At 44.3% G+C, this 25,811-nt stretch overlaps 1 protein-coding gene across 1 annotated transcript in view; it reads right to left on the reverse strand.

Moving 5' to 3' along the window:
* Nucleotides 1–25,811, reverse strand: part of PDGFB (platelet derived growth factor subunit B) — a 37,618-nt gene that overhangs the window by 4,105 nt on the left and 7,702 nt on the right. Inside the window, exons 2-6 of the mRNA XM_054988690.1 lie at nt 15,534–15,630; nt 6,439–6,528; nt 4,161–4,366; nt 1,908–2,043; nt 1,221–1,388 (exon numbers count right to left, since the gene is read on the reverse strand). Coding sequence (XP_054844665.1) covers nt 1,252–1,388; nt 1,908–2,043; nt 4,161–4,366; nt 6,439–6,528; nt 15,534–15,630 — 666 coding nt within the window. The 3' untranslated portion in view covers nt 1,221–1,251. The remainder of the gene's footprint in view (nt 1–1,220; nt 1,389–1,907; nt 2,044–4,160; nt 4,367–6,438; nt 6,529–15,533; nt 15,631–25,811) is intronic.

Here is a 25,811-nt window from a genome sequence, read left to right on the forward strand (position 1 = left end):
GCCGATCTTCAGGTGATGATAATAAAAGTACAAAATAGCAGTATTTAAATCAATTAAAACAGATAGTTAAAAGAGTTAAGCTAGTGCCTGTTCAAGCTGCCAATAAGCTCTTTAAAATCACTGTTTTGTCTAACAACCTTGCTGGAAGGCCCTACAGGTAGGTGCCGACCTCATCCTCTCCAGGATGCTGTTTCAGAGCTGTAGGGCAGCAACTGAAAGGGTGTGGTTGTCACCCGCTGTAGACTCGAGAGTGAGAAAAGTCCAATTATGGACTTTACAAATGCAGGTGAAATGATGAGAAGTTATGCTAACGGTTTTGGAAAGTCATCCAGTCCACATGCTTTATTCTAAATCCATTATTTGACTTTCTACAGAATTTTATAATTTAATTTTTAGAGAAGGAAAAATTACAGTGGTGGCAGAAAAAAATCATGACGAAGAGAAGGCACTGGGTTATGCAGGTAAAAGGAAGAGGGGAAAATGAGCATGTAGTTCTTTTACTGTGTTTAATCCTAGCAAAGCCACACTGGCTACACTTGAAGCCATGTCATTGTTCTGTGTATCCCGTCAACTGGGAGCTAAGCTGTCAGCCCAATAGACTAGCAAGTTGTTCCTTCCCTTTGATCAGGCATCTCAGTCAACAGGTCTATGTCTTTTCTATTATGCCTTCCTTCCTTGACAGGTGATGGGCCATTAAGGCTAATCAAAGGTTGGTACAAAATTAACGTTACTTAATAAGAGAAATCCCAACAGAGGAAATATTTATTCCTTGTCTCTTCCTCTCATTCTTTGTTCTTCAGTTATGAAAAGTAAACTAAGTGTAATTCCCACGTGACTGCCACGAGAACTGCATTTTAAACTGCTGTCAGTTACATGAGCTAGCCACAGATCATATTACACATAAAAGGCAGGTTGGGCCTCTTCATTTGCCAAGAATGTTACCCACTAGATAGCCATTAGTATTATGGCTTCCACACTGTGTGCTTGAGTGAAGGCTGCAATGCACAGGAAGCCATGTATAAAGGCAGTACATGCCCAGGATGTCTCAATGTCCCTGGTATGAAATCGGCTTGAGATTTTCCGTGCTGCATTAGATTTTGTTTTTTCCTCCAACAGACATCTCCAACAACTTCCACTTTGGTGCTAAATTCCAAGATGGAATTCCTGTGACAGGGGTTACTGAGAATTCCTAACACAGCTGCTGAGTTAGTTGCGCTTACCTGACATTTGCACTTTCACCTGCCAACATCCCTATGCTGGGAAGATATCTTTCAGCGCCTTCTTATCGTGTACATGCTTGAACTTCCGATGCTTCCTTTTTTGAGGCATCAACCGGTGCACTCGTGCCCTTGCTGGAAGAGGACCAACAGTGCTCAGTTGCGGCCCACCTGCCAGAGAAGGGAGCACAATATAACAATAGCAACGGTTACTGAGGCAGAAAAACAAAGATGTATCATAAAAGGAAGAAAGAGTTTCCTCACATTCCTCTCCATTCCTTTATCCCTTTTCTACCCCTGGAAACAGTATTCCTGGGGCTGTGGGATCTGAGCGAAGGAATAGCCATTTGAGCCAGAGGCCTCCAGTGAGGAGAGAAAAGGGGATGAAACAGACCCCTTTCCTCAGGGCAGCTGTGGAAGAGGAAGGAGGAGCTATTTCACTTCCATATCCTTTCTCATTCTGTCTGCTCCCCCCACCCCAGCTCCAACCCTCTATTCCACTGCACAGGTCCTGCAACTATGGGACTGATCATTCCAGAGTTTGGAAGGGGCTGCAGCAACAGAGGAATGCAGGGAAATTCCAAAAGAGGAATGCACAGAATGGTAAGATTCTCAGACCCATCTTTACTTCTGCCTGCTCCCTCTTCACAGCCACCCAATCCTCATAAACATCAGTTCCGTAATACTCACCTCTGTGTTCATGTGAATGTATCCGGCTCACAGGTCGGGGTGATACTGTCTCACATCGACACTCCAGGTGGTCCTCCAAGGCCACAATGGCTTTATTAAAGGTTGGCTTTTTTTGGACAATTCCAATCTTATTTACCTATCAAGATAAGATTTTTTTAAAATCCCTGCTATGTAAACATGCAGAATCAAACACAACTCCACTAGCATTAAAGGTGTTATTTACGTCTATAGGTTTCTTAAAGCCTTTCCCAGTCTTCTTTGACCAAAATTCAGATATAGCACAGTTCAATCTAACTACCGAATTCATTAGCTTGGGCTGTCAGGTATCATTTCATTCAACTAACCCGGGAATCATGAAGGTGCAATGGTTGTGTTGGCTATTTGTTGACTCACACAGTTATTGCTCATGATGACGACCCAATAATTAGGATTAGAAGTGCTGGACTGGACCAACAAATCTGAAAGAGACCACACCGCCCAATGCAACCTCCTATTTAAAGGAGAATATAGTTCTAGATTATGGCAGCCAGTTGTGTAACTATAAGGGGGAGGCAACATATACGATGTGTTGGGACAATGGGTTGAAACATAAATATTGCTTTCTCCTGGGAGAGAGTGTGACTCCGCTTGTGAGCAATCAAATAGCTACCACTGATCTGAGCACTGGACTGTACCCTGTCCAGGGACTCACCAATGACTAAACTATCTGTTTAATCTTTCTTTGAAAGCTCAACTCTACACATGCTGCTCGCTAGACAAATGTTTTAACAAAACAATACATGGGTCTCTATTTTCAGTGGAAGCATTTCCAGGTCACATTTTTGGGCTAATCTTTGACCTCTGGCTTGCTTTTTTCCACAAAAACAATCTCCCTTCTTTGCTGTAATTCCACATTCACTATGGTTTTCTGGAGGAAAGAATTTCCTACACATGGAAGGTGTAATCTTGTCTTCTCTGCCACGTGACTTAATATTATGAGAGGCCCATGGAATTCTCACTCTCACACACAGGTCACGCAGGGGATTTGCATAATATTTTTAAACAATTTGTCTGAGAGGAAGCTGAATATATAACAGAATCAGAGTGAGAGGTCAGCTGTCAGGTATCCGCTTGTAACACTTCTAGACAGGAAGAGGAGGAGGAATTGCTGGCCAAGTGTGGTATGAACAAAGAGTCAGGTGTGTTAGTACGGTGATGAAATAGAGGGTTGTTCATTCAGTCTATTAGTTCTACCATCAAACTGCTTTTGCCTCCATATAGCTTTTGCTCTGCTTAGTTTATAGAACACAGATGGCATATTTTTCCCACCAAAGCATCCAATGATTTTAGTAACTAAGTGAAATACTCTTTGTAAGATCAGATCAAAGTGCCATGGAAGAACTAAATAAACTAGATTGCTGAAACAAAGAAGAACTCCTAGCAAAACATTAGCTCATCTACAAGGGGATCAAAATTGATTTTTCAAAAGCAGAATTCAAAGAAGAACATTAAAGCAGAGGTTCTTGCAAGTCTTTAGCTTTTTAGCAAGTTATGACAAAACGCAAGAAGTGTTGAGAGAGAAGATTCAATGCAAGTCAGCCAATTCAGGTAGAGAATTACCAGGACAGGAGAAAAAAACAGACTAAATCTATGCCACAGCTTCAAGGTATGGGCTGTACAGAATGTTTAAAGTGCTTTTTTACTTGAAGAGTATTATAAAGTGACAGAATTATACACTTTTCCATATGGCTGAGCAGTGAGAAGTTCCAAAGTTTGGTTGGATGACAGAGTGCTGATCAGTCACAGTAACTTTGTAAAATTTGCTTTACAAATGTTAGAAGCAGACAAACACTTCTTTGGTAAAGCTTCATCCTCGAAAGAATCACTCGTTTATACTGTAAACCGTATGTAGGTGCATCTTCCATTCAGAAAACATCCTCAGCCATGAAAGGCACCTTAAAGTTCTTTAGTCAAATTCCTGACATTCATCACTCAAAAATTTAGGTCACACTGTTGTGACAGAAACATTTACAGCTCACAGGTGCCAAATTCACAACTCTATCCTTTTATGAGAGAGAGAGGGAGAGAGAGGCGTGTGAATCAGGCTGGTGCTGCCTTGATCTACATTGTTTAGTTTTCCCAAATGGTCAAGCCTGCTGCTTTACATTATTTTGATTGCACACCTATTGTTCAGATAGATTACTCCAATGGAACAAATTTTACTCCAATGGAACAAATCGGGACTTGTGAAGAGGAAAGCAGGTCTTTGCCCACCTGGATGTGACGCACACGAACCCGCTTAGGAAGGCAGTGCATGTTTCGGGTGTTGCAGCAGCCCGTGCACCGCTGGACCTCCACACATGGTGGCCACACAATGAAGTTGGCATTTGTAGGATCTACCATACTCCTGGAGATTTCAAAGACTTCTGTCCGTGTCTTGCACTCAGCAATTACAGCTGGCTCAACAGGTTCCTCACCACCTGAAAAGGTTTCAAAAGGAAAGTCATCTTGGAGTGATCAGTTTTAATGGACAAGACTGTATTCTTTTCTAGTTTTACTGAGCATTTTATTCACATTACTGTACAACCTAAACATCATCCAACCCACTGACTTTTTGGCCTGAAGATCAAGGCAGGGTTATTAATAGACTTTTGGGAAAAAAGAAGGTTTCTTATCATCATGTTTATAAAGAAAAAATTGGAAAAACTTGAGAAAATTCTCCCATATATTCAGAAACTACCAGGATCCTTAATTAACATTTCTAGTAGTCAAGGACAGCAGGGTTTCTACATAACACAGTTCTGAGTATTTCCCAAGGTACCTGAGTTTTTGTACTACTGCCTCCAAATTTCTTTTTGAAACCCCAGATATTTTGTATTATGACACAGGAAACCATCAGAGATCACAAAGACAAGCCTTTCATCCAACATCGTCACAAACATGAGGCTTTTCAATGGAGACCAATCGCTAGTAACCTATACAGTAACCTATACAGAGCTGTAAATCACCCCTCCGTTCCATATGAAATGTTTGGCTCTAGGACTGGCCCCAGGAATGTTGGTGTCTGGGTGAGAAAATAATCAAGCTGGATTCAAACTAATGTTTCTGCAGGCATAAGGGACTTCTGCCTGTGGAATGTGATTGTCCCATTTCCCCCCTTTCATAGCAGCTCATTGAAATTCTGTTCCTAGGGAAGAGGGCAAAAAAAAAAAATGCACTCCACGGGCAGAAGTCCTTGCATCCACAAAAACATCATTCTGGATCCCTGCTGGACACTCGCTGGATACATAATTAGACATAATTAGCTGGATACTAATAAAATAATACTGAGCTGGAATACTAATGCATATGCAGTACAAAGTCTGAGGAAGGTCTCCCATACAAATCCCATAAAAGAGTACAGACAGTGTGCAAGGTGGAGCTTATACAGGAGAATTTCCTGGAGGACTGTATCTTGTGTGTCAGAACTGTCTGTTTTCCATCTTTCCACCCGTAATAGCACTCAAGCCTGCTACGCAAGGCCGTGCCCCACACTGGCTAATGGTGGAGCTGCCTCCAAGTAGCCCTTGCTCACAGGAAACTTCTTACTGCTTTGACAGTGCAGTCAGATTATGATGTAGAAAATATGGCAGACTTGGCAAACTGTTTTGCAAGAGTGCTGCAAGCACAGCAGAGAAAGATGCAGCATTCTCAGCACTCCACCAAAGTACCCCACACAGCCCATTCCACACCGAGTCAGGTCAATGACAGTCAAGACATATGACTGGATGCAAACTGTGCCTCTTTTACTAAAAGAGCAAAATAAAATGGGCCATCCCTATTTCTGCAGCACAGAAGTTGCACCTGCTAGCTTTTCTTCACCTGGTTAAAGGCACAGGACCCACTAGGACATTGAGATTCATATCTATTTTGTTATTGTAGACACAGCTATTCTTCCTTTCATGAATAGACATTTGGTTTCTTAACTATGTATATGAGAGACACATGACAGGCAAATGGGCTTGGATCCACTGTCCATCAGTAGAAGGCACTGATGGTCAGGAATATTCCCCACTTTTCCCTCCCACAAGCAGTACCTTCTGGCCCAGGGAAAGTTGATTCCTGCAGTCATGGAACCTGCACAGAGAAACAGCCATGCAGATTGATGAGTTACAGAGAGGAGAAGAGGCAGTCACTCCCTCCTACCTTCTGTCAACAGGTAGGTGGGCTGCAGTGAAGAGGGGGAACAAGCTCCACTGATGGAAGGGGCAGGAAGGGTGATTTTACCATCTTTCCCCTCACTGCAGCCTGCTGACCTCCATATGGGTCCTGTGGTCTCAGGAATCCTTTCACAGGATCAGAAGGGACTGCTGAGGGGAGGGGGAAATGGGGGAAGACACATGATCCGTTGGACCCACGCTTTCCAAATGCACTTTCCCATGCGCATACCTGCAATTAAATGTAGATCAGAAAACACACTATGATAATTCCTACTATCTATATGGGTCAACAGTACCAGTCTTATGCCTGCATTTCCGCACATGAGTTAAGGTTAGCCATGTCTGCAACTCACCTAGACTTCGTTTTCCTCGGAAAAAAGGAACATGATTTTGATTAGGATGTATTTTGGTGGAGTTCAGATAGAAATAGGAGTCATCTTCTTCTGCAAAAGGGAAAAAGAAATAAATAAGGCAATGCAAAAGATACACCATTAAAGCAAGCATATGGAGATTCACAGATTCAGAAAGAAAGTTTGAGAAAGTCATTTGTTCAAGGACAGCATTACCATTTCTTCTTAGAATAGCCACTTAGAGGATCAATTTGGGTAATTAAGAGAGCAACCCTAAGCCGGCCACCTCAGAATCCTACTCAGGTTTATTCAGTGGGATTTATTCCCATGAAAATGTTTTTAGTATTGCATTGTAAGCATGATGCAGAGAGCCTACTGTTTTGGAAAAAGCTCCAAATTCTGCACCAAGAAAAGGTGTATTTCTGCTCACTAAATAAAATATATTAGTCAACCAAATGTTTGCACGCTGGATAGTTTTTTCATGAAAAGAAAGAAGCACAGATAAGGCTTAGGGGCAATAAAGATTACTGGATAAGGAAATATGAATAGAGAGCACAAGCAAAAGCAGATACAGTATTTACTCAAATTCCATTTAAAAAGTGCGTCTTTTTTCATACAAGCTACAGTTGTCCAGTACTAAAAACCTTGTTGTGTATAACATTTTCAGGGAGAGTCATCTTCCTTTTAAGTGAATATGGTAATTATACTAGGCATGCTACCCTTTGAATTAAGGAATGCATAGCCAAAAAGGCAGAAAATGTGTGTTTAAATGAAAGATGAGATGTGTTTTGGGAGTTGGAGATGAGACTGAAATCCACAATCTGAACAGAACACCAAATTCAGTATATGTAGAACTGCAGCAAACAGCATCTTGCAAGCATTTGAAATGAAAAATTCTATACATGGGAAGCTAACATGGGGGTGGCCCAGAATGAAAGAACAAGTGTAAGATCTTTCACTTGAGTGTCCCCGTGTAAGATGTCTTGTGTAGAGAAACTCACAGAATAGCAAGAAATAATGACATGTCCATGGAGGCTGGTACCAAAATACTATGCCAAAGACATTTGGAATATTTATCTGCATTCTACAAAATTCATTTTTACATTTAGTGAGATCATAAAATAGTGTCAAATGCATCTCACCCACCATTAAAAATACCATGTTATTTATTTATTTTTCATAGTATATTCTATATAAGGCCCTACACAGGCATGCTATCTGTAACTTGTTCACTGCCAGTTCCCCATTCTTTTCTGTCTTAATCCCAAAAGACTTGCACAACACAGGAAAGAGTGACGAATTGTTGGAAATAAACTTCAACAAACTGCACATATAGTGAAAAGTAAATCCTGTTCCTGTTAAATAGGTATGGTTGGATGATATCCATAAAAGTAGATGTTCTTGCCATAGCCTTGCTATTATGATCTACCTCTACAAGGCTCATTTGTTCAATCCAGGAGGGTTAAAAGCAAGGCAGTATACTGAAGGCTCAGGGTCAAGGCTGCTAGATCATGACCCTGCAGCTTGTTCAGGTGAAGAATTTGTCTACAGTTCTCACTATACTGGAACTAAGAGACAAATAGATATGAATAGCACAGGAATGTTGAAACAAAAGGTTCAGGTGCACAGGGTAGGAGTGAGAGTGGCTTGTATGAGAAGACCTGCCACAGCATTCAATTCAGTTCCCAAAACACACACCCCTATGTTTTCCCATAGGAAATGCTGAATAAAGCAGTTCCCGTCAAACCTTCCCGGCCCACCCCAGGAGCTCCTGCAAACAGTCCCTCTAAAGCCTAGGACAATGGCAACACATGAAGATCGGTCCCGCTCAGCTGCAGGCCTTTCCTTCTCTTAGTTAGTTGACTTGTCGTGGGAAGTGGGACAGACGTCAATGCTGTGGGCTTGATTTGAATTGGTAGGCATAAGGAACTGAGGGTCTGTGTTTATCTGCGGAGTAGGCCAGGAATGGCAAGCTTCTCACAGTGCACCATTAGGGCTATCTCAAGCTAAGTTGCCACCTGAAGAGTTCCAGAATAAGGAACACATTTGTGAGATGGTAAGGATGCAACGTGTGATGGGCACCAGAATATTAACAATATTGTATCAGAATACACCATCCTTGTAATATATTCAGTTAAAGATACTTTTCCCACATGCATCAGGTAAAAGGTAGGAACACAATTGTAATACGAAGTAAAGAATGTTTCTTTGAAATGGAGATGGCTAGCCTAAGCAGACTCAAGCTCAACCCACAGTCACAACCTTTTGTCACCATTCTTTATGTTGATGGGGACATGGTAGACTTTTCTACAGCAGTTTTCACCTAACAGCACAAGGGATGGTCAGCAAGCACATGAAGCCACGTTACCTATTCCAATGTCAATCTCAAATGCTCCACACAGTGCCCACATAATCCCAAACATAAGAAGTGAAACTCCTTTGCAAATCTCCCAAATGCAGTGCCCTTAAATGCCCCATTTCCAGAGAAAATGAGTGAGAGTAGTCAGTGGAACAAAGTATGTTTATTACCGCTGTGCCAAAAAGCCTGACAGGCTGTATGCATTTCTTCCCCACTATCATTCCATCCCCCATTCTCTGGAATTTTATCAAGCTAGGGTGGGGGCTGCCTTTTGCCCAAAGGTTAAATTGACAAGGGAAAAAAATAGCAGCACTGTTGACTCGAAGCAAATCTTCTACTGGAAAACAGAGTTCACCACTCAACCCCACCTTCTTCTCCCTCCAGTCTCCCTCCAGAGCTATCGTTCTTCTTGGTAGGGCAAAACAACTACTGCTGGCGGGGGCGGCAGGCCCAACCTTGGAAAAGCCAGCGCTGCTAATTTTGGAAGCCACACCATTGTGTTGCTTGTGAAGAACAAGAGAAGGTGGGGGGGAGAGCCCTGATCCCTTTTCTTTAAGGAAAACAATAGCAGATCGCAGCTGGTGCCCTCCCTCTCTCATTCCCTCCTCCCCTTACAGGCATTTTGAAAGGGAGCGGGAATGCTTTTGAGAGCAAGCCAGTGGTCCGACTGGCATAGGAAACAAAAGCAGGAAATTCTGTTCCCCCGTAGATAGCGTCTCGGCAAGGATTACAAAGCTACAAACAGACAAAACACCAGAGAGAAGGGGGAGGGGGAGGACAGACAGGAGCAAAAGCTGGAACAGAATGGAATTTGCTCCAAAGAAAGCATTTATAAATACATTCCAGGGCCAACCTGGTGACTGTGACGCGTGCTTCCATCCCTACACGCGCCAAACCCTCTGCAGCGTTACTGCTGCTGTGTGACCTCAGTCTCCAGATTGCCACCACACAGCCAAAATAAAAGCTGTTATCCAGAGGCTACAACAAGGCAGTACACTTTTCATCAACCCACTTCACCACCCTCATATAGCATAATGTCATTCATTTCTTCCTATACCACAGAACAGGAGGGAGAAGGCTGTAAAAATTCACAAGGCAGCAACTGTGCCATGAGTCAGGAAAGTCTACTTCCTAAGGTAAAATCTGATGAAATGAGACCTCGGCTCTGATCTAAAAACAAGAGATTATTAGTCATGGCTTTGGAGGGGAAAATCTTCACAAATATGCTAAAGCAATTAGCTGGGAGAGACAGATAGCTCTTAAGGGTATTTCTCACTTCCTTTCACTACTATATCCTTCCCTATACTTCCTAACTAGTTGTTGGCTACAGCCACTGCTATGCCAGGCCTGGTTTACGTTTAAATAGATCCCCTGAACCGTTCTTGGCCTAAGAGTGCTGTCAAACTATGAGGGGTTGAGTAACAAGGTTGCATTCGGAAGCATGATAACCCTGATTGTTTGCATTGTCTGAATACCGACAGTCCAACAAGTATGGGCTTTGACAACTGGGATTTTAAACTACTATGGGCAGCTTTGTTCACAGTTTGTGCTAATTATGGTTTATTGTGATACCTCAATTTGCAAATCACAGCTGATTAAGTAACATCATCCTGCACAGGCACCTAGCCAGAGGCAGCCGCAGGGCCGGCCCGCCCATTGAGGCCGGCCCGGCAGCCGCCTCAGGGTGCTAAGGGGACCGGGGCACAGGGGCGCTGGGGGCAGGGGCACACGCCACGGAGCTCCTGCCACCACCGCCGCCAGCCAGGAGCATGTGCTGGCAGCGGCAGCGTGGGGCAGCTGAGCGGGCAGCCTCCCGTTCAGTTGCTCTGAGGGTCAGGCGCAGCTGGCGGCAGCTGGCGATTAAGCTGCCTCAAGGTGCCAGTGACACTGGAGCCGGCCCTGGGCAGGTGCATAGGAAGGTCCTCCCTGGTGGAATTGCATCTCAATGGTAGAACACCTGCTTTGCATGCAGAAGGTCCCAGGTTCAATCCTCAGCATCTCCAGTTAAAAGAATCAGGTAAGGTGGAAGACCTTTGTCTAAGGTCCTGGAGAGCCTCTGCCAGTCAGAATAGGCAATATTGACCCTGACAGACCAGTGGTCTGACTCAGAAGACAGCTTCATACTCTTCAAGAAGGAGACAAATCCAAGTTTATATATAACCTAGGAGTTCATAGCACAAACCACAGTTTAAACCAAACCGTGGTTATCATGGTATCTGAGTGCCACCTAATCTAGGTGTAGATCTAATCTAGAGCCAGTTTGGTTTAGTGATTAAGAGCGGCAGGACTCTAATTTGGGGAGCCGGGTTTGATTCCCCACTTTTCTGCTTGAAGCCAGCTGGATGACTTTGGGTCAGTCACCGCTCTCTTGAAGATAGTAACAACACACTTTGTAAACTGCTCTGAGTGGGCATTAAGTTATCCTGAAGAGCAGTATATAAATAGAATGTTGTTGTTATTATAATCGTTATATATAACAATTTTCTGGGTGTTCAAAGCTGTTCTCGTAACCAAGTTGTGTAACAACCTTGTAACATAGACCAATATTATTGTACACAGGTTACTTGTGGGAGCTTTTCTGAGAAAGTAGTTGCTTGCTTAAGGCCCTTTAAACCTTGGAGATGAATTTTAATCTTGGGACTTCCCAGCTCAGAGCTCTTACTTACTTTGGTACACCTGCTCTGAAAATCAAGGGGAGAAGTGATGAAAAGGCAATCAGGAGAAAGAGGCAGTGGCTGCAGTGGGGAAGGGGGACTGTCAGCGTGAGGATGGCCAGAATATATGTGTGTGAGAGACAGCCAGCAACAACGTACCGGCCAGCCTGCGTGAATGCATTCAATAGTTTGATTTCAAAATATTTATCGCTAACAGCAGTACATTTTATTACGCTGGCAGCCCTATTAAAGGGTTCCTTCATCTAGATTTGCCCTTGGCAATTTCCTACTTTATACTGTTGGGCTTTCTCAGAAACCGCAGCAGCAAGTGAAAGTTTCGGTGGCTAGGAGGCGCCCCCCCCCCGCTTTCCTCCTGCATTTATGACTGTCATTAGTTGGCAGCAGTGTATTGCAGTGCCTGTATTTGAATGGGCAGCTATCATACTAGTTACTGCTCACTAGAAATGATTGGTGAGCAGTGTTCCCGGGAACGTGGGCTCGTGCACAATGGCGCACAAATTTTACCATGCCAGCGCACGACTGAGAAAGCCCAGCGCACAGAAGGGTGCCCTGGGCCTCCCCTTTCCTGTTTCCCACCCCGACAACCCGCCTGTGATGCCCTTGCCCCGCCTTGGTGCAGGCCTGGTCTGGTGCAGCCCCAGCCCCAGGACCACCCCCTGCCCTCCCTGTTTCCTGCCAGAAGGGGCTGGTGAAGGCCCCAACCATGGCGCGGAGGGGGAGGCGGCGGCGGCATGGGCAGCTTTGGGGCCTCTTTGCCGCTCACCTGCAGAGCCAGGAGCCAGAGGAAGCAGCGGCGTTGGGCAGAAGGCCTCTCCGCTGCACGCACGCACGCACGCTGCCGCCGCCACCGGCAGCGGTGTGGGGCAGGGGGCCGTGAGGCCTCTCCGCCGCACACGCTGTGTCCAGAGGCGGCGGCAGTGTGGGGCAGGCGCCCTTGAGGCCTCTCCGCCGCATGCACACCATGCCCGGTGGCGGCGGCGGCGGCAGCGTGGGGAGGGCGGCCTTGAGGCTTCTTCACTGCACGCCTGCAGCATAACATGGGAGCTGGCGGTGGCGGGGGGCGGGAGGCCTTGAGGCCTTTTCGCTGCACACCCACAGCACCGGGAGGCAGCGGAGGCGGTGACCTGGGGCAGGCAGGTGCGGGACATCTCTGCTGCATTCTTGCAGAGCTGGGAGCCGCTCTGCTGCACGCCCGAAGCTCCAGCAGCTGGAGGAGGCAGACGCGTGATGCTCTGTTCTCCAGAAATTGGCTGATAGACTGGAGATGGACTGCTTTGATGGACTGGTGGATGGATTCTCAGATAAAGTTGGCACCATCTAACTGTGAGTGATTCAAGTCAGGAGACGCAGGCACTGATTGTTTTTACATAACACAGTTTAAAAGGAAAAAAATATTAAAATGTGGAATCTCTCCTTCTCCCTCTGATGCTGGGGATTCAAACCTGGGCCCTGCATCAAGTCTGCCCCACATTGTTACTCTGGTATAAATTTTTGGGAAATTAGGTTCTCGTTTCTTAACCCTTTAAGCCCTGTATCCAACTGCTTTGTTTTTAAATTTCTTCAACCCATTCCCTATTGCATTGTTCACTGACTGCCCCATTCTGTTGATTGTATTGACTCACACTGTGAAATCTGCCTTGCGTCTCAGTGAGAAAGGCTGACTATAAACACAGCAAACAAAATAAAATAAATAGCAGTCCTGCAAGGTTTTTAAGGCTTGAGATATGCAGAGTTGGTTTGCCATTGCCTGCTTCTGCAAAATGACACGGGGAGGGGGGGCACCTACTTAGCTTCAGAGATATAAGATCAGGCTATCCTGGTTTGGGGTATACTACCCCAAAACATGGAGTATTCAGTTGACCCTTATGTGAAAAAAAACTGTGAACTGATCTTTCATCCACACATTTCTCTAATCATTTTTAAAGTCCCTAATACCCTCTAGCAGTTGCCACATCATGCAGCAGTGAATTCCATAAATTAAAGATGCAGTCTGTAATATATGGTCAAAGAAGCTGATATATTGGAGGAGGCTGCATTTATCTGCATTGAATAGGGGTGTATCTGTTTTGGCATATTCCTTTACATGTTTGTGAGTTTTATTAGATCCCAGCTTTCTGGTGACAATGGATGTTTGTATTTCTGATAGTACGTGGTTCAATTCATTAATAAGATACCAGGAAGACACATTCCTTTAGATCCAAAAGTGATTCAATTAGATTTGTTTAAAAGAGATATATTTCTCTTCAGCTATAAAACTGGTGTTAAGCTTGACTACGGCCGCACCTGGAGTATTGCGTGCAGTTCTGGAGGCCTCACTTCAAAAAGGATGTGGCCAAAATCGAGAGGGTGCAGAGGAGAGCGACGAGGATGATCAGGGGTCTGGAGACTGAGCCCTACGATGAAAGGCTAAGGGCCTTGGGTTGAGGGGGGACATGATTGCTCTCTTTAAATATTTGAAAGGCTGTCATTTGGAGGAGGGCAGGGAGCTGTTCCAGTTGGCAGCAGAGGGTAGGACGCGAAGCAATGGGCTTAAATTACATGCACAAAGGTACCGGCTGGATATTAGGAAGAACTTTTTCATGGTCAGAGTAGTTCAAAAGTGGAATCAGCTGCCTAGGGAGGTGGTGGTGAGCTCCCCCTCACTGGCAGTTTTCAAGAAGAGGCTGGATGAATACTTGTCAGAGATGCTTTAGGCTGATCCTGCAGGGGGTTGGACTAGATGGTCTGTATGGCCCCTTCCAACTCTATGATTCTACTGCAGCAAAAATGGCCACATTGGAAGATATGGCTAAATTCATCTGACATGCAGATAAATTTAAACAGACATGCACTTTCATTGGATGGCTAGAAGCTAATAAAACTCAGAAACATTTAATGGAGTATGTCAAAACAGATCCACCTCCTTTCAATGCAGGTAAATGCAGGCTCATCCAATATATCAACCTCTCAAACCAACATCACCTTTGCCTTGTCTGGATTCAGTTTCTCCTTGTTTTTCCTCTATCTCTTGACCACAGTTACCATGCAGTGGCCCGATGTGGAGATTACATATGCATAAGTGGGTGATGGCACCCAATATCAATGCCTCAGGCAATCTAATTCAGAAGTCTTTTAATCAAATGGATTCTTGTTTTGGAAAAGGTGCACTCACAACTTGCAAGTTGCTGCTCACAAATTGGATTTCTGGCTCACAACACTGCACTGCTTAGAGGGAACATTGTTGGTGAGTTTATGCCCCTATCATTATATGCCTAGTAGCAAAATGCATGCCCTACATGGGCATGTGGCATATACAGTTACAACATGGTAATGGCTGAATATTTATCCTCCCCCCCACTGTCATTACTGCCAAAAATAATTCCTGTAAAGAGATGGCAAGTTTGGCCATGATGTGAATCCTTACTTTGTTTAATCAGGCAGGGGCTGCTTTGAACGTTACAAAACCAGCAGCTACACGGCATGAGCACAACACATGAGACCCTTGTTTGCCTTTTTTTTTGCACCAAAAGTATTCTGTGTGGTGGGGAGCAGGAGCCAAATCCAGTTCTTACTGCAGGTACATGAGCAGTACAAGTGGTGAGGATAACATTATCCCTCTCGCATCTGTTCATGCATGCATTCAACCATCCCCTTTCTTGCTGTTCCCATTACCAGGTCCGGTCATTTCCCAGGAGATTCTCTGGGCATTTCTCCAGGCACATACCAGTCTTTTTTGCCCTTTGCACTATTCAAAAATGAGTTTATGCAAACTAAATACCTAAAACAAGGATAGGAAATAGAAGCAGACTGCAAAATCCTCTTAAGTCACACACACTTTTCTTCCAGAATAGTTGGCTTGTGTATGAGTTGGTCCCACACATGTGTTTTATGGGTCAGGATGGACTCTGGCCTACAAGATGCAGCCAGTGGTTTTCCAGTGTCCATCACAAATTTAGAGACTAAAGCATTCTCTTCCTTTGACTCCCAAACCAGCATCTGTTGCTGGAATATATATGTACTTGTTCTATCATCTTAACTGTTGTTCTTGCCTGGATTGTAAGGAATTCTGCAAAGAGGAGATTTACCTACGGAGTCTATCCGCAGAACCCGCCGGAGGTCACTGATGGAGCGCACCGAGCTGTCACTCAGCATTTCATAAAGCTCTTCAGGGATGGGGTCTCCCTGCCAGACAATAAAGAGAGAGAGAGAAAGAGTTAATTAAGTCCCATATGCTAGTTTTGCACCAGTTGCTTGAGAGCTACAGCAGGGGATGGACTATTGGACAGAGAGCCGGTGCAACAGCAAAACAAGATGTATACATGAGCATTCCATTGCCAAAATGTGGTCTGGAAACCTGAGAGGCTCGACAGCCCATGAGAGAATCTCTCATTCCTGCTCTATAGAATGAAAGCTATGACACTTGATGACCCTCAGAAATGCACACACAAGAATACTGAAGACAATGCCAATAGGCAGACTTTGGGATGGCTTGAGACAGCAGGCTCCTGTGACACACAAACGGTCTGGGAAGTTTTGAAAAGGCTTCTAAATACAGGCTTTTCTAATATCAAGCTAGAGTGCAGAATAAAGTTTGAAGGCATTCTCCGTGTTTGTTCTATTGCTTATTTTATAATGTTTATCCATTATATGGAGAACATGAACAGCGTCCCTTTCCCTCCTACCTGGAGGAAGGAAAGGGACGCTGGATTTTTCTTTGATAACTTGATTTCTTTTTTGTTAATAAAAGTGCAATCATAACAACTCACATTAAACTATTATGATAGATTTTAAAATACACACCTTTTTAAATAGGCTATTTTCTATCAAATGTAGTATCAACAGACCTGCATTCTTGAGTCTCTCAAGTTCCATTCTTGAACTATCTTGTTAGCTAAGAGATAGTGGCAGAAAATTACATAGTACATATACAGGAGTATATTTTTAAGAAAAGCAGCTTCAGGCAAGAGTGCCTGAAAGCAGAAAAGTGTCAAAATGGGAGACAGTATAAGCCTTTTCTTGCTTACCATTTCCTCATTCAAATAATCTCTCTCACAAACTGATACTGCCTCCTCACAGATTCACAATGCAGGCAAACAGGCATCTGAGAGCCAAGCTACAAGTGATGCCTGACACAGGTTGGACACTTGTCAGCTTCCCTCAAGTTTTGATGGGAAATGTAGGCATCCTGGTCTTGCAGCAGTAATGGGCAGTAATGGGCACCCAAAATAATGGGCACCCAAAATAAGGCACCCAATAAATTCTAGGGTGGGCTGGCACTATTTTGGACACGTTAACATGCCACTCTCCATATTTTGTGCCACTCTCCAATTTTTCAACTGTTTCTCACTACAGCTTTCTCTGTTCATCCCCCCTGTAAGAGCTGACTTACAGGGGGGAAAGGATATAAAATGTAAATTGCCAAGCAAACAACTGCATTGTATATGCTCCCATTTTCAAAAGACTCAGCACTTAACTTTCCTTGAATTTTTGCATAGTTATGAAATGTTCTGTAATGTTGAAAAACTTGCTGAAATTGGATTTTCCTCTCATCACTTTCAAATGCCCAAATACTTTTATACATTGTAGGCCATTTGGTCCTTTGTTTTGGGAGGGCTGTATGTATATTTGTGCAATTCATTGCATCATTACAATGACACCAGCATAAATAACAGAAGCATTTTTAAAGAGAATACTCTGAGTGCCAGCGGGTATCCTCTTTCTTCCATCTAAGACCACCACTTTTTCTAGGGCTGCCCTGGGCCATCTCCTATGCCTATATACGGACTCACAAATATTTGTTTAAATAGCCTGCACCTGGACTATTTTAATGACTTTTAAAAGATTATTATTGATTTTATGATTTTGTGATTTTCAGTGTATTTTATGAATGTTGTTAGCTGCCCTGAGCCCATTTGTGGGGAGGGCGGGGTATAAATCAAATAAATAAATAATAAATAAAATATAGAGTTTGATCCCGCAGAGGATTTCCACAGATGGAAGGGACTTCATTTCCATCCATGGAGTGCAACCTTCTCATTTCACCCCCAAATGCTGTTCTGAAATTTCTTCAGGAACAATATCTGGGAGAAGGTGGAGGTCTACAGTAGGACTGCGTAACTGGTGGGAGCTGCTCCCATTTCCATCTGTAGAAATCTTCTGTGGGATCCAAGCTACGCTCTTTTTTTGTTTTTTTATCGAAAGAGGTAAAGAAGGCATGTGCTGAGTTTAATGAAGATTATTATCAAAGGGAAGAGGTTCTACCTCCTATCCCATATATTTACATATACTTTTTAAAAGATTCAAGAATAGGAATTCACTGGTAAACACAAGCCCCAACTGAAACAAACGGGATCCCAATAATATCATAACAGGTTTTTTAAAAAAGTAAACCCTGATCATTTAAATAGATTTTGTATACAAGAAGTTTTTGGTGGATTACACTTTGTCAGCTAAACAAAATACTCAGTATCCAATGACTTCTTTTAATTAAAGGATACACCGAACTCATTTTAGTCTTTAAACACACACAGACACTGAGGGAGGTTACAGTGCAATACTGGGGATGGGGGAGGGCAAAAACATTTAGGGAGCTGACTAGCCACTATGCTTGTGTATCCCCAAGATATGCTGGCATAAACAGGGGTGCGCTGGTGCAGTGCCCTGGCGCCTTCACACCAGTCCTGGCTGCTGGCACTGTTCCACCATGGCTAACCACCAGCGGGTTGCCAGTGTAAATCCCTGTGCTGGCATGGAACTGGGTGGGCCGGGGGTGCGGCAGTAGTCCGTTCTCTAAGATGCTCCAGCCCAGGAACTCCCTCCAGTTCAACATCGGGAGAAACTTATGCCAGCAAAAACCACAGTGTAGCCCATAGATGCCCATGGACCGGGAAAAACCAAGTGCCCCCCCGCAGGCATGCCCCCCCCAGACCCCTGGCTGAGCACAGGATGCTGACGACAGGTGCAACCAATCCACAAGGAGCAGCAGATCTAGAAAGGAACACAACGGCATCTGTTTCATCTTCTTCTGTGAGGCTTGATGCTCCATAAATCTGCCCCAATGCCAGTGCAAAATAACAAAATAACAAACCAAATCAGTTCTTGCTGATATAATGTATCTTAATATACACAACTTAGCCTTGATGGGGGCAAATGGTGGGGTGCAAACTGGTAAAGAAATAAAAATAAACAAAAGTAGGGTCCATATACAAGTCACGGCTAGATTGCAGAGCATTCCAGACAGTGCATAACATCCAGGCTCTATCCAACATATATGCCATCAAGTCACAACCAACTTATGGTGACTCCAGCAAGCGGCTTTCTAGACAAGTGAAAAGCAGAGGCAGGCTGCCGTGGCCTTCCTTTGCAAAGTCTTCCTTTGCGTCCCCCATCCAGGTACCAACCCTGCTTAGCTTTCAAAGTTTGACAAGATTCAGCTATACCATGCTGCCTTCTCTTCTAATACAACATAAGTGCTCCCAATTAGCCATTGTCCCCTCTAAAAGTTGGACAGGAGCTTTTTGGTCTTTATGACCAGACTCCCAGTAAGTTCTCCAGGAAAAGGTACATCTTTATTTATTCAGAAAATTTCGGTGTCTCATCTCCAGAGAACTTGCTTGACGCAGTTTATGAAATAAAACATGAAACCATAAAAGTTAACAATTAAATGCCCAGCATTAAAAACAATTATTAAGAATGTAAAGGTCTGGCTGGCTTAGCTACAATTTTTAATCAAATACTAAATCCCCTATATGTCTCATTTTGATCGTCTTTTGATACCTTTAGCGCTAATAGACTTGGGAGACAATATTCTAATAATATTTTACCCACATAAGAAACAGCAACAACAGGAAGGAAAATCATCAACAATTCAAGATGTCATGTCCCTCAACAACCCCCCCCCCCAAAAAAAACCTGGTTCCAGATTCAAGATATGTACTACACTTTTTTTGGTTTTAGACTAGGCTGGACTGGAAAGGGGAAAGAAGGGAAATGAGCAAAGCAATCAACTGAAACACAAAGGGCATCTTTTCTTTGGGAGATGGCCAGGGAGATGGGGCCAGAGAGCCAAGCCTGATGCAGCTCTCTTTCCCCTTAAGTAGCTGGGCAGCTTGCCTATACAGGCTCCCTCTAGGCATTGTTCTGTGTCCAAGACTAGGGCTACTTATTTGGCGGTTCTCTAACAAAGGAAAGAGAAGGAAGCCTGTGTATTTTCAATGGTCTGTGTTAATAAATAAGATTATTTGCAAATTGCAATATGTTTATGGGTTTGCTTGTTATCCGGGGACCTCATGGAGACAGATAAATTTTCAGTTACAGCGAGTTAAATATTGTTCCCCCCAAAGAAGCCAATGAACTGTCGTTTACTGTGCAATCCGGAGCAGGTCTGCTCAGAATCCCACTTCAGTCAACGCGGTGGGGCATTCTGCCAGGAAAGCGTTCTTAGGATTGCACTGCCAATGAGATGCTGAGAATTCTCTGTTGGAGATCCCAGGCTCAGTCACAAAGTCATAGTTCCCAGGGTTTCCCGTGGAGAGAGAATGACTATTCAACCAGTGGACGTTTATTGTAGTGTATATTTATACCTTCAGCGACCGCAAGGCCATCTCACTTGGGAATCAAACAGTTGCTACCAGTCGAGAAAATGTCAGTTTATGAGCCAGCTCAAATGGATTGGTTTGAGTCTGTCATGCGGTGATGAAATCTGCATCTTGTTCCCGTGCCCCAGTGTTGTATTGCTATGTCCTATCAGACGAAGAATTGTTTGCAAAGCTTAGATCTTTGCAACCTGATATCAGATCTGATAAATGGAGCCATTTTGAAAGCATTGCACCTGTCAAGAAAAGCAGTTGTGCGTGCATATCGTAACCACATAGATGACTCCAGATATTTAATCCAAATAGGAAACAGGGTCTTGTTTAAAATTTGGACACCTGTGGGAGCTGGGCAAATGCTACATGATTACATGACTTTGGTGAGGAGGGCACAGTAAAGTTTTGATAATAGGAGAAGAGAAAACTAGAGGAGACATTAGAAATCAATGAAGGAATCAGTGAAGGAATTGCAACCCCCCACCCCCAAACACACAAAGCATGGCAGGCAGACAGGATGAGGAACTGATTATAGGAATGAGCTCCCACTCCCTGTTCCGAGAGGTGGGTTCAGGTGCCAAGTTTTTCCTTGTCAGAGATGTTATCAGTTGGACCAAAGCATGTCAACACGCCCAGCTTGTAAAGTTCATTATCCTCTGTCTAACAGAGAGGCGTGTGTGCCTGTGCCTCAAAGGCTCTTTATTTTCTCTTTGGACCCAGGTCTAAAGGAATAGATTTGGGTTATGTTGCCTACAAGAGAGGGACGTCAAACTGGAATTACATGGCTTGTTTTCCTTCTGTCTATGTTTTCTCAGCAGGAAACTGATTCATTGCAAACTGCCCCAATGTGCTGATGTCACAGAGCTCAGTTCAGAAGTGCTCAGTTGCTCAGGTCATTGTACACCCACGTTCCAGACAAGCAGACACTTTCAGACTTTAATAAGCAAAGATACTCAGTGCAAATCATTAACAATAAACTTAAGCCACCTTTTTCTATGAAGCGACTGGGGAAAAAACAAGAGGGTAACAAGAGGGCGGAGTCTGTCTATAGACCAATCAAGGGAGACAGACTTCATTTATGGTCTGCTTCTAAGAAGGTAAGGTTGTATGTCTAGAGCAGGTTAATGATCGCCTTTTAATTGCTCGGTAGATCAAAGAAGACACTTGCCGTACTGGCTGGCTGTCAAGTGCCTGAGGCCTGGCCTTGCATTGCTGCAAGGCTGCAAATTCCTAGCCCGGTGATTCTGATATCTCTTTGTCTGCCTTCCCTTCCCAATCTTATGGTTTCCCAAGTGTACAGTATGTACCGGCATGCATAGCCATAAGCTCACAAGACACCAGACACACACGTACAAGAGCACTCTTTGCGTACACACACTGTTCTAACAACTGTCCCAGCGATCTGGTTGTCAGATGGGTGGAGCAGCTATAACAGGAACCAGACCTGGAGTGCATGTTCTTCAACTCAGGGTCCTGCAGGTTTAAGTTGCGGCTGGGGTATGAGCCACAGCAAGCAGCAAGTTTTGGTCTGCTGACTACACAGATAGCTCCTATACCCAGCCAGTCTATAAGCTTGGGCTGCCTGCCAATTATAGGGGCTAACGTTGCATATCCACATTCACTTTGGGTCCTGAAGAAAGCATGATGGTTTGAGCGTAACATACTTCTGGATGACTTAACAGGTGGGTCCCAACCTCAATTCATGAGGTCCAGATTCCCAATTCAAGCCCTGATACAGTTATATGTGAGAGAAATGGAAGACCTATATCATTCTGGGCAGCTTCTGTGGAGGAGAGAGATAGCTTCTCGGAACAATCAGGGGCAGCTGCTTTTCTCTTTAACTATTGTTCTTATATCTACAAATCAGTATGCAAAATCTTAACATATCTCTTTGCATTGGAGCCATTGTAAAATCAAACTCTGGGACAAGAGAAGGAAATAAAAAGGCTAGTTTAAAACTAGCTGGCAGCGGCGGGGGGGTGCTAATTTAGTTTGTTTACCTTTTCTCTATTGGTACAAAGTGCTCAGTCTTCAGAGGTGGACTGGCCATATAACTTACAGGGAAATTTCCTTGCGGGTTAGTACCACAGAGTTCCACTGGTGGCCAGGTGCAAGCAGAGCCAATCCCCAGCCAGCACTTCACGGTTCAAGCCTTTATCAGCAATGGTAATTGGTATTGGTTCCCCAACTGAGTTTTCCTGCGGCCAGTTTTCAGGAGGAAGCAATGGGTGAGCTAATGCTCAAGGTTCGCACCAGTGAGCTGAGTGACTCCATAGGGGCCTCTCAGTTTGGCTTGCTCCAGGGCCATTTCACTTCCCAATCCACTCTTGTCAGTCCTGTCTGTCATCAATATACTTAATTTTCAACATGGCCAAGTCTGTGGATACTTAAATCCAATGACTGGAGCCATGGATGGACATGACGTATCTTTTTACTAACCTAAAAAAATGCCTTCAATTGCAGAAAAATCTGAAAAAAATACATTAGGGGGTTAACCCTCCAACAATAGAAGATGTGTCTTTAGCTTTAAAAAACAAAACCCCATTGCCAGGCTTCAAGCCTTGGTTTCTGTCAGTAAAATGTAGGGGGAGGGGGCAGAGCCCTTACTGGGGCTGCTTTGGCCTTTGAGGGAGGGCTCATTGGGGCCACGCCCTTCAACAACCACTGGGCAACTTGATACCACCTGACCTGCGTGACTCACCTAGGCCCAATTAACAGCAGCTACCCCACAAAAGCCAGTCTGGTGTAGTGATTAGGTTTTCAGACTAGGATCTGGGAAACCTGGGTTCCAGTCACTACTCTGCCATGGCAGCTCACTGTGTGACCTTGGGCCCATCATGTACTCTCAGCCTAATCTGCCTCACAGGTAGGGTTGCCAGGTCCCTCTATCCTCCCACTGGGAGGTTTGGGACCTGGCACTTACCTTCTCCCAGGCCGGTTGAACTCTTTGTGCGCGCACAAAGCGTGTGCTCCAGCTGCGACATGATGATGTCACTTCCGTAAATGACATCGTTGTGCCAGCCGTGTGAGCACTCCCGCGCTTTGCACAGAGCCGATTCTGCCTGTTTGGGGCCCAAATTAGCCTCAAATGAAGCACAGAAACGCTCCCACGGGCGGCACAACAACATCACTTGCTGAAGTGACGTCGTCATGCCAGTAGGGAGCGTGCGCACAGCGTGCGCTCCTCAGGTGCCTGCCGGTGATCGGCAGACGAGGGGGCAAATCCCCAGGAGTTTGCTCGCCACCGGCAGGCACCTGGGAATCCTACTGACAGGGTTGTGAGTGAGGATAAAATGGAGAAGAGAATGATATAAGCTGCTCTAGGTCCCCACTGAAAAATGAAGTAAATAAGAATAATAACAACAACATTTGATTTATATATCATCAGGACAACTTAACGCCCACTCAGAGTGGTTTACAAAGTATGTTATTATTATCTGCACAACAATAATCACCCTGTGAGGTGGGTGGGGCTGAGAGAGCTCCTAGAAGCTGTGACTGATCCAAGGTGCTGAAGATGGGGTGGGGAGGAGAGAAGCAAGCAGGGAAAGGTGAAATATGGGGGTTGCTAGGAGGAAGGAAAGAGTGTGGAAAGGAGAATACAGGGAAAGTGGGGTGCGCCTTGCAAGTTCCCCACCACACAAATGGGTCTGGTGCCTACCACTGCACAACTGGCCCATAGTTTGCCAAATAGAGGCTGCCAGGGCTCCCATTACAGTAGAAAGCCTTTTGCCAGTAGCCCTACTTCCCCTATGGTCTTACCATAGAGTTTCTAGCGATTCCTAGAGCTACTCTATGTCACCCAGAAGTGATGTAGTGGGTGCCACATCCACCCCATAACAAGGCTCTCCTACTCCCCCCGCTTGTCAGCATGGTTTAGCAATCCTATGCCAGAAGGATGGCAGGGGAGAAAGTTTAAAACAGCACAGGTTGGCTGGTGGATGGAAAGGAGAGAAAGAAGCAGGAAAATGGGATATGCTTTGGAGGCTGCCAAGGAAGGGGAGGAAATAGTGGGAGATAGGAAAATGAGATACCCAGCACAAGTCCTTGTGCTTACGCTGCTTGTATTATTATAACAATTACCCTTCTTTCCCTCCAGTTCTAGGAGACTCACACAGCTTTGTCCCACTGAACCAAATTATCTTATAAAACATCACCTATTTCAGGCCTACAACAATTTCCTCATAGAATACCTTTGCCATGCTACCTGATCGAACCTGTGGGCTCTGATCAAAAGTATGGCCCAGGATGGTCCAGGTTAGTCAGATCTCCTCAAATCTTAGAAGCTAAGCAAGTTTGCCTCTGGTTAGTATTTGGATGGAAAACTACCAAGGAAGTTCAGGGTCTCTACAGACAGGTAGGCAATGGCAAACCACCTCTAAACATCTCTTGCCTTGACAACCCTCTGAGGGTTCCCCATAAGTTGGCTGCAACTTGACAACACTTTATGCATACATAAATCTCTACATAAAACTTCATCAAGCCATTTCCCCATTTCACATAGTTAGTGTGATGGACAAGGAAGGTGCCTGACTAGCCATGGTGAGGCACGCAGGGAAAAGGGAAAATTTCTCCTGTTGTATTTAGTTGCTAATTCCAGGTACACATAGAGTGCCATGTTATGCAACGACAGATGAGGTAGAGTGGAAGATCTCCTGTCATGAAAACTAAATGAAAGGCTCTAATTTTCCTCTCCTTTTAAATTTTATTTCTGTAAATCATGGCAGATTATGGAATTCCTGGGCCAGCTTCTTACTGAAGTGACCGAGAGAAAGAGTTAGGTAAAGAATCACACCATACAGCAAAATTTCCTCCCCTCAAGAGACCTCATTAAGAACATTTTGACTTTTGGAGCAGGTCCCAACTCCCAGTTTTGGAATCCATCTGGTTCCATCTGTGCTACTCTATCTCCCCAATAAATGTTAGCAAGGGGTGGGTTCTAATTAAATCACCACATTCTCTTTCATCAACTAAAGCGTTAGAGCTAAGTGTTTTTCATCTGTAAGCACAATAATCTAGAAAATACTACCCAGGTTTCATATGCCCAGCATGCCAAATTGATACCATCATTACCACCAACCTGGCAGGCCACCCACAAGGTCCCAACCAACCCTTAGGGAAATCTGTACCTTACAGTGATTAACTGTTATGGCTCTGTGTTGTATCAGGGTGGGGTGCCTACTGTGCAGCTGGAGGACAGGGAGAGCAAAGCAGAAAAAAATTAAGATGTTTCTTCTTTCTCAAGTTGTGCTTGGGGGTGGTGGTGGGGAAACACCGTGACATTCCTCAGCATGGAGTAACAGAGACGAGTCCCAGCACAACCAAGCAAGAGAAACGCAAGATGACTTAACCCCAGGGCCTATTGATTCCATGGCTGGGAAGATGCCATTAACCATTCTGTTGCCATAGCCAGCAAAGGGCAGTCACCCTGGAAATGTTAACAAAAGTCCTTTGAAGGGTTTCTGCCTCTCATATGTCATGGAAGTTCCTTGAAGTCTCTTTTTGATAAGCAAAGAAGTGCTGAATTTTATACATAAGGGCACCTGTTTCAATTCTTCCACTAGTCATATTATAATTGTACAAATATGTCCATAATAGTATTTATATTAATATAATGTAAATTAATATAATGTAAATTCATATTACCTCTTAGACTGTAGGTCCAGAGGAGTTAGCCGTGTTAGTCTGTAGTTGTAAATTAGTAAAAAGTCCATCTGATGCATCTGACCAAGAGAGCTGTGGTTCTCGAAAGCTTAGTTCTCAATAAAGTTGGTT

The sequence above is a fragment of the Eublepharis macularius genome, chromosome 9 (assembly GCF_028583425.1).
Source record: "Eublepharis macularius isolate TG4126 chromosome 9, MPM_Emac_v1.0, whole genome shotgun sequence".
In the NCBI taxonomy this organism is placed as follows: Eukaryota; Metazoa; Chordata; class Lepidosauria; order Squamata; family Eublepharidae; genus Eublepharis; species Eublepharis macularius.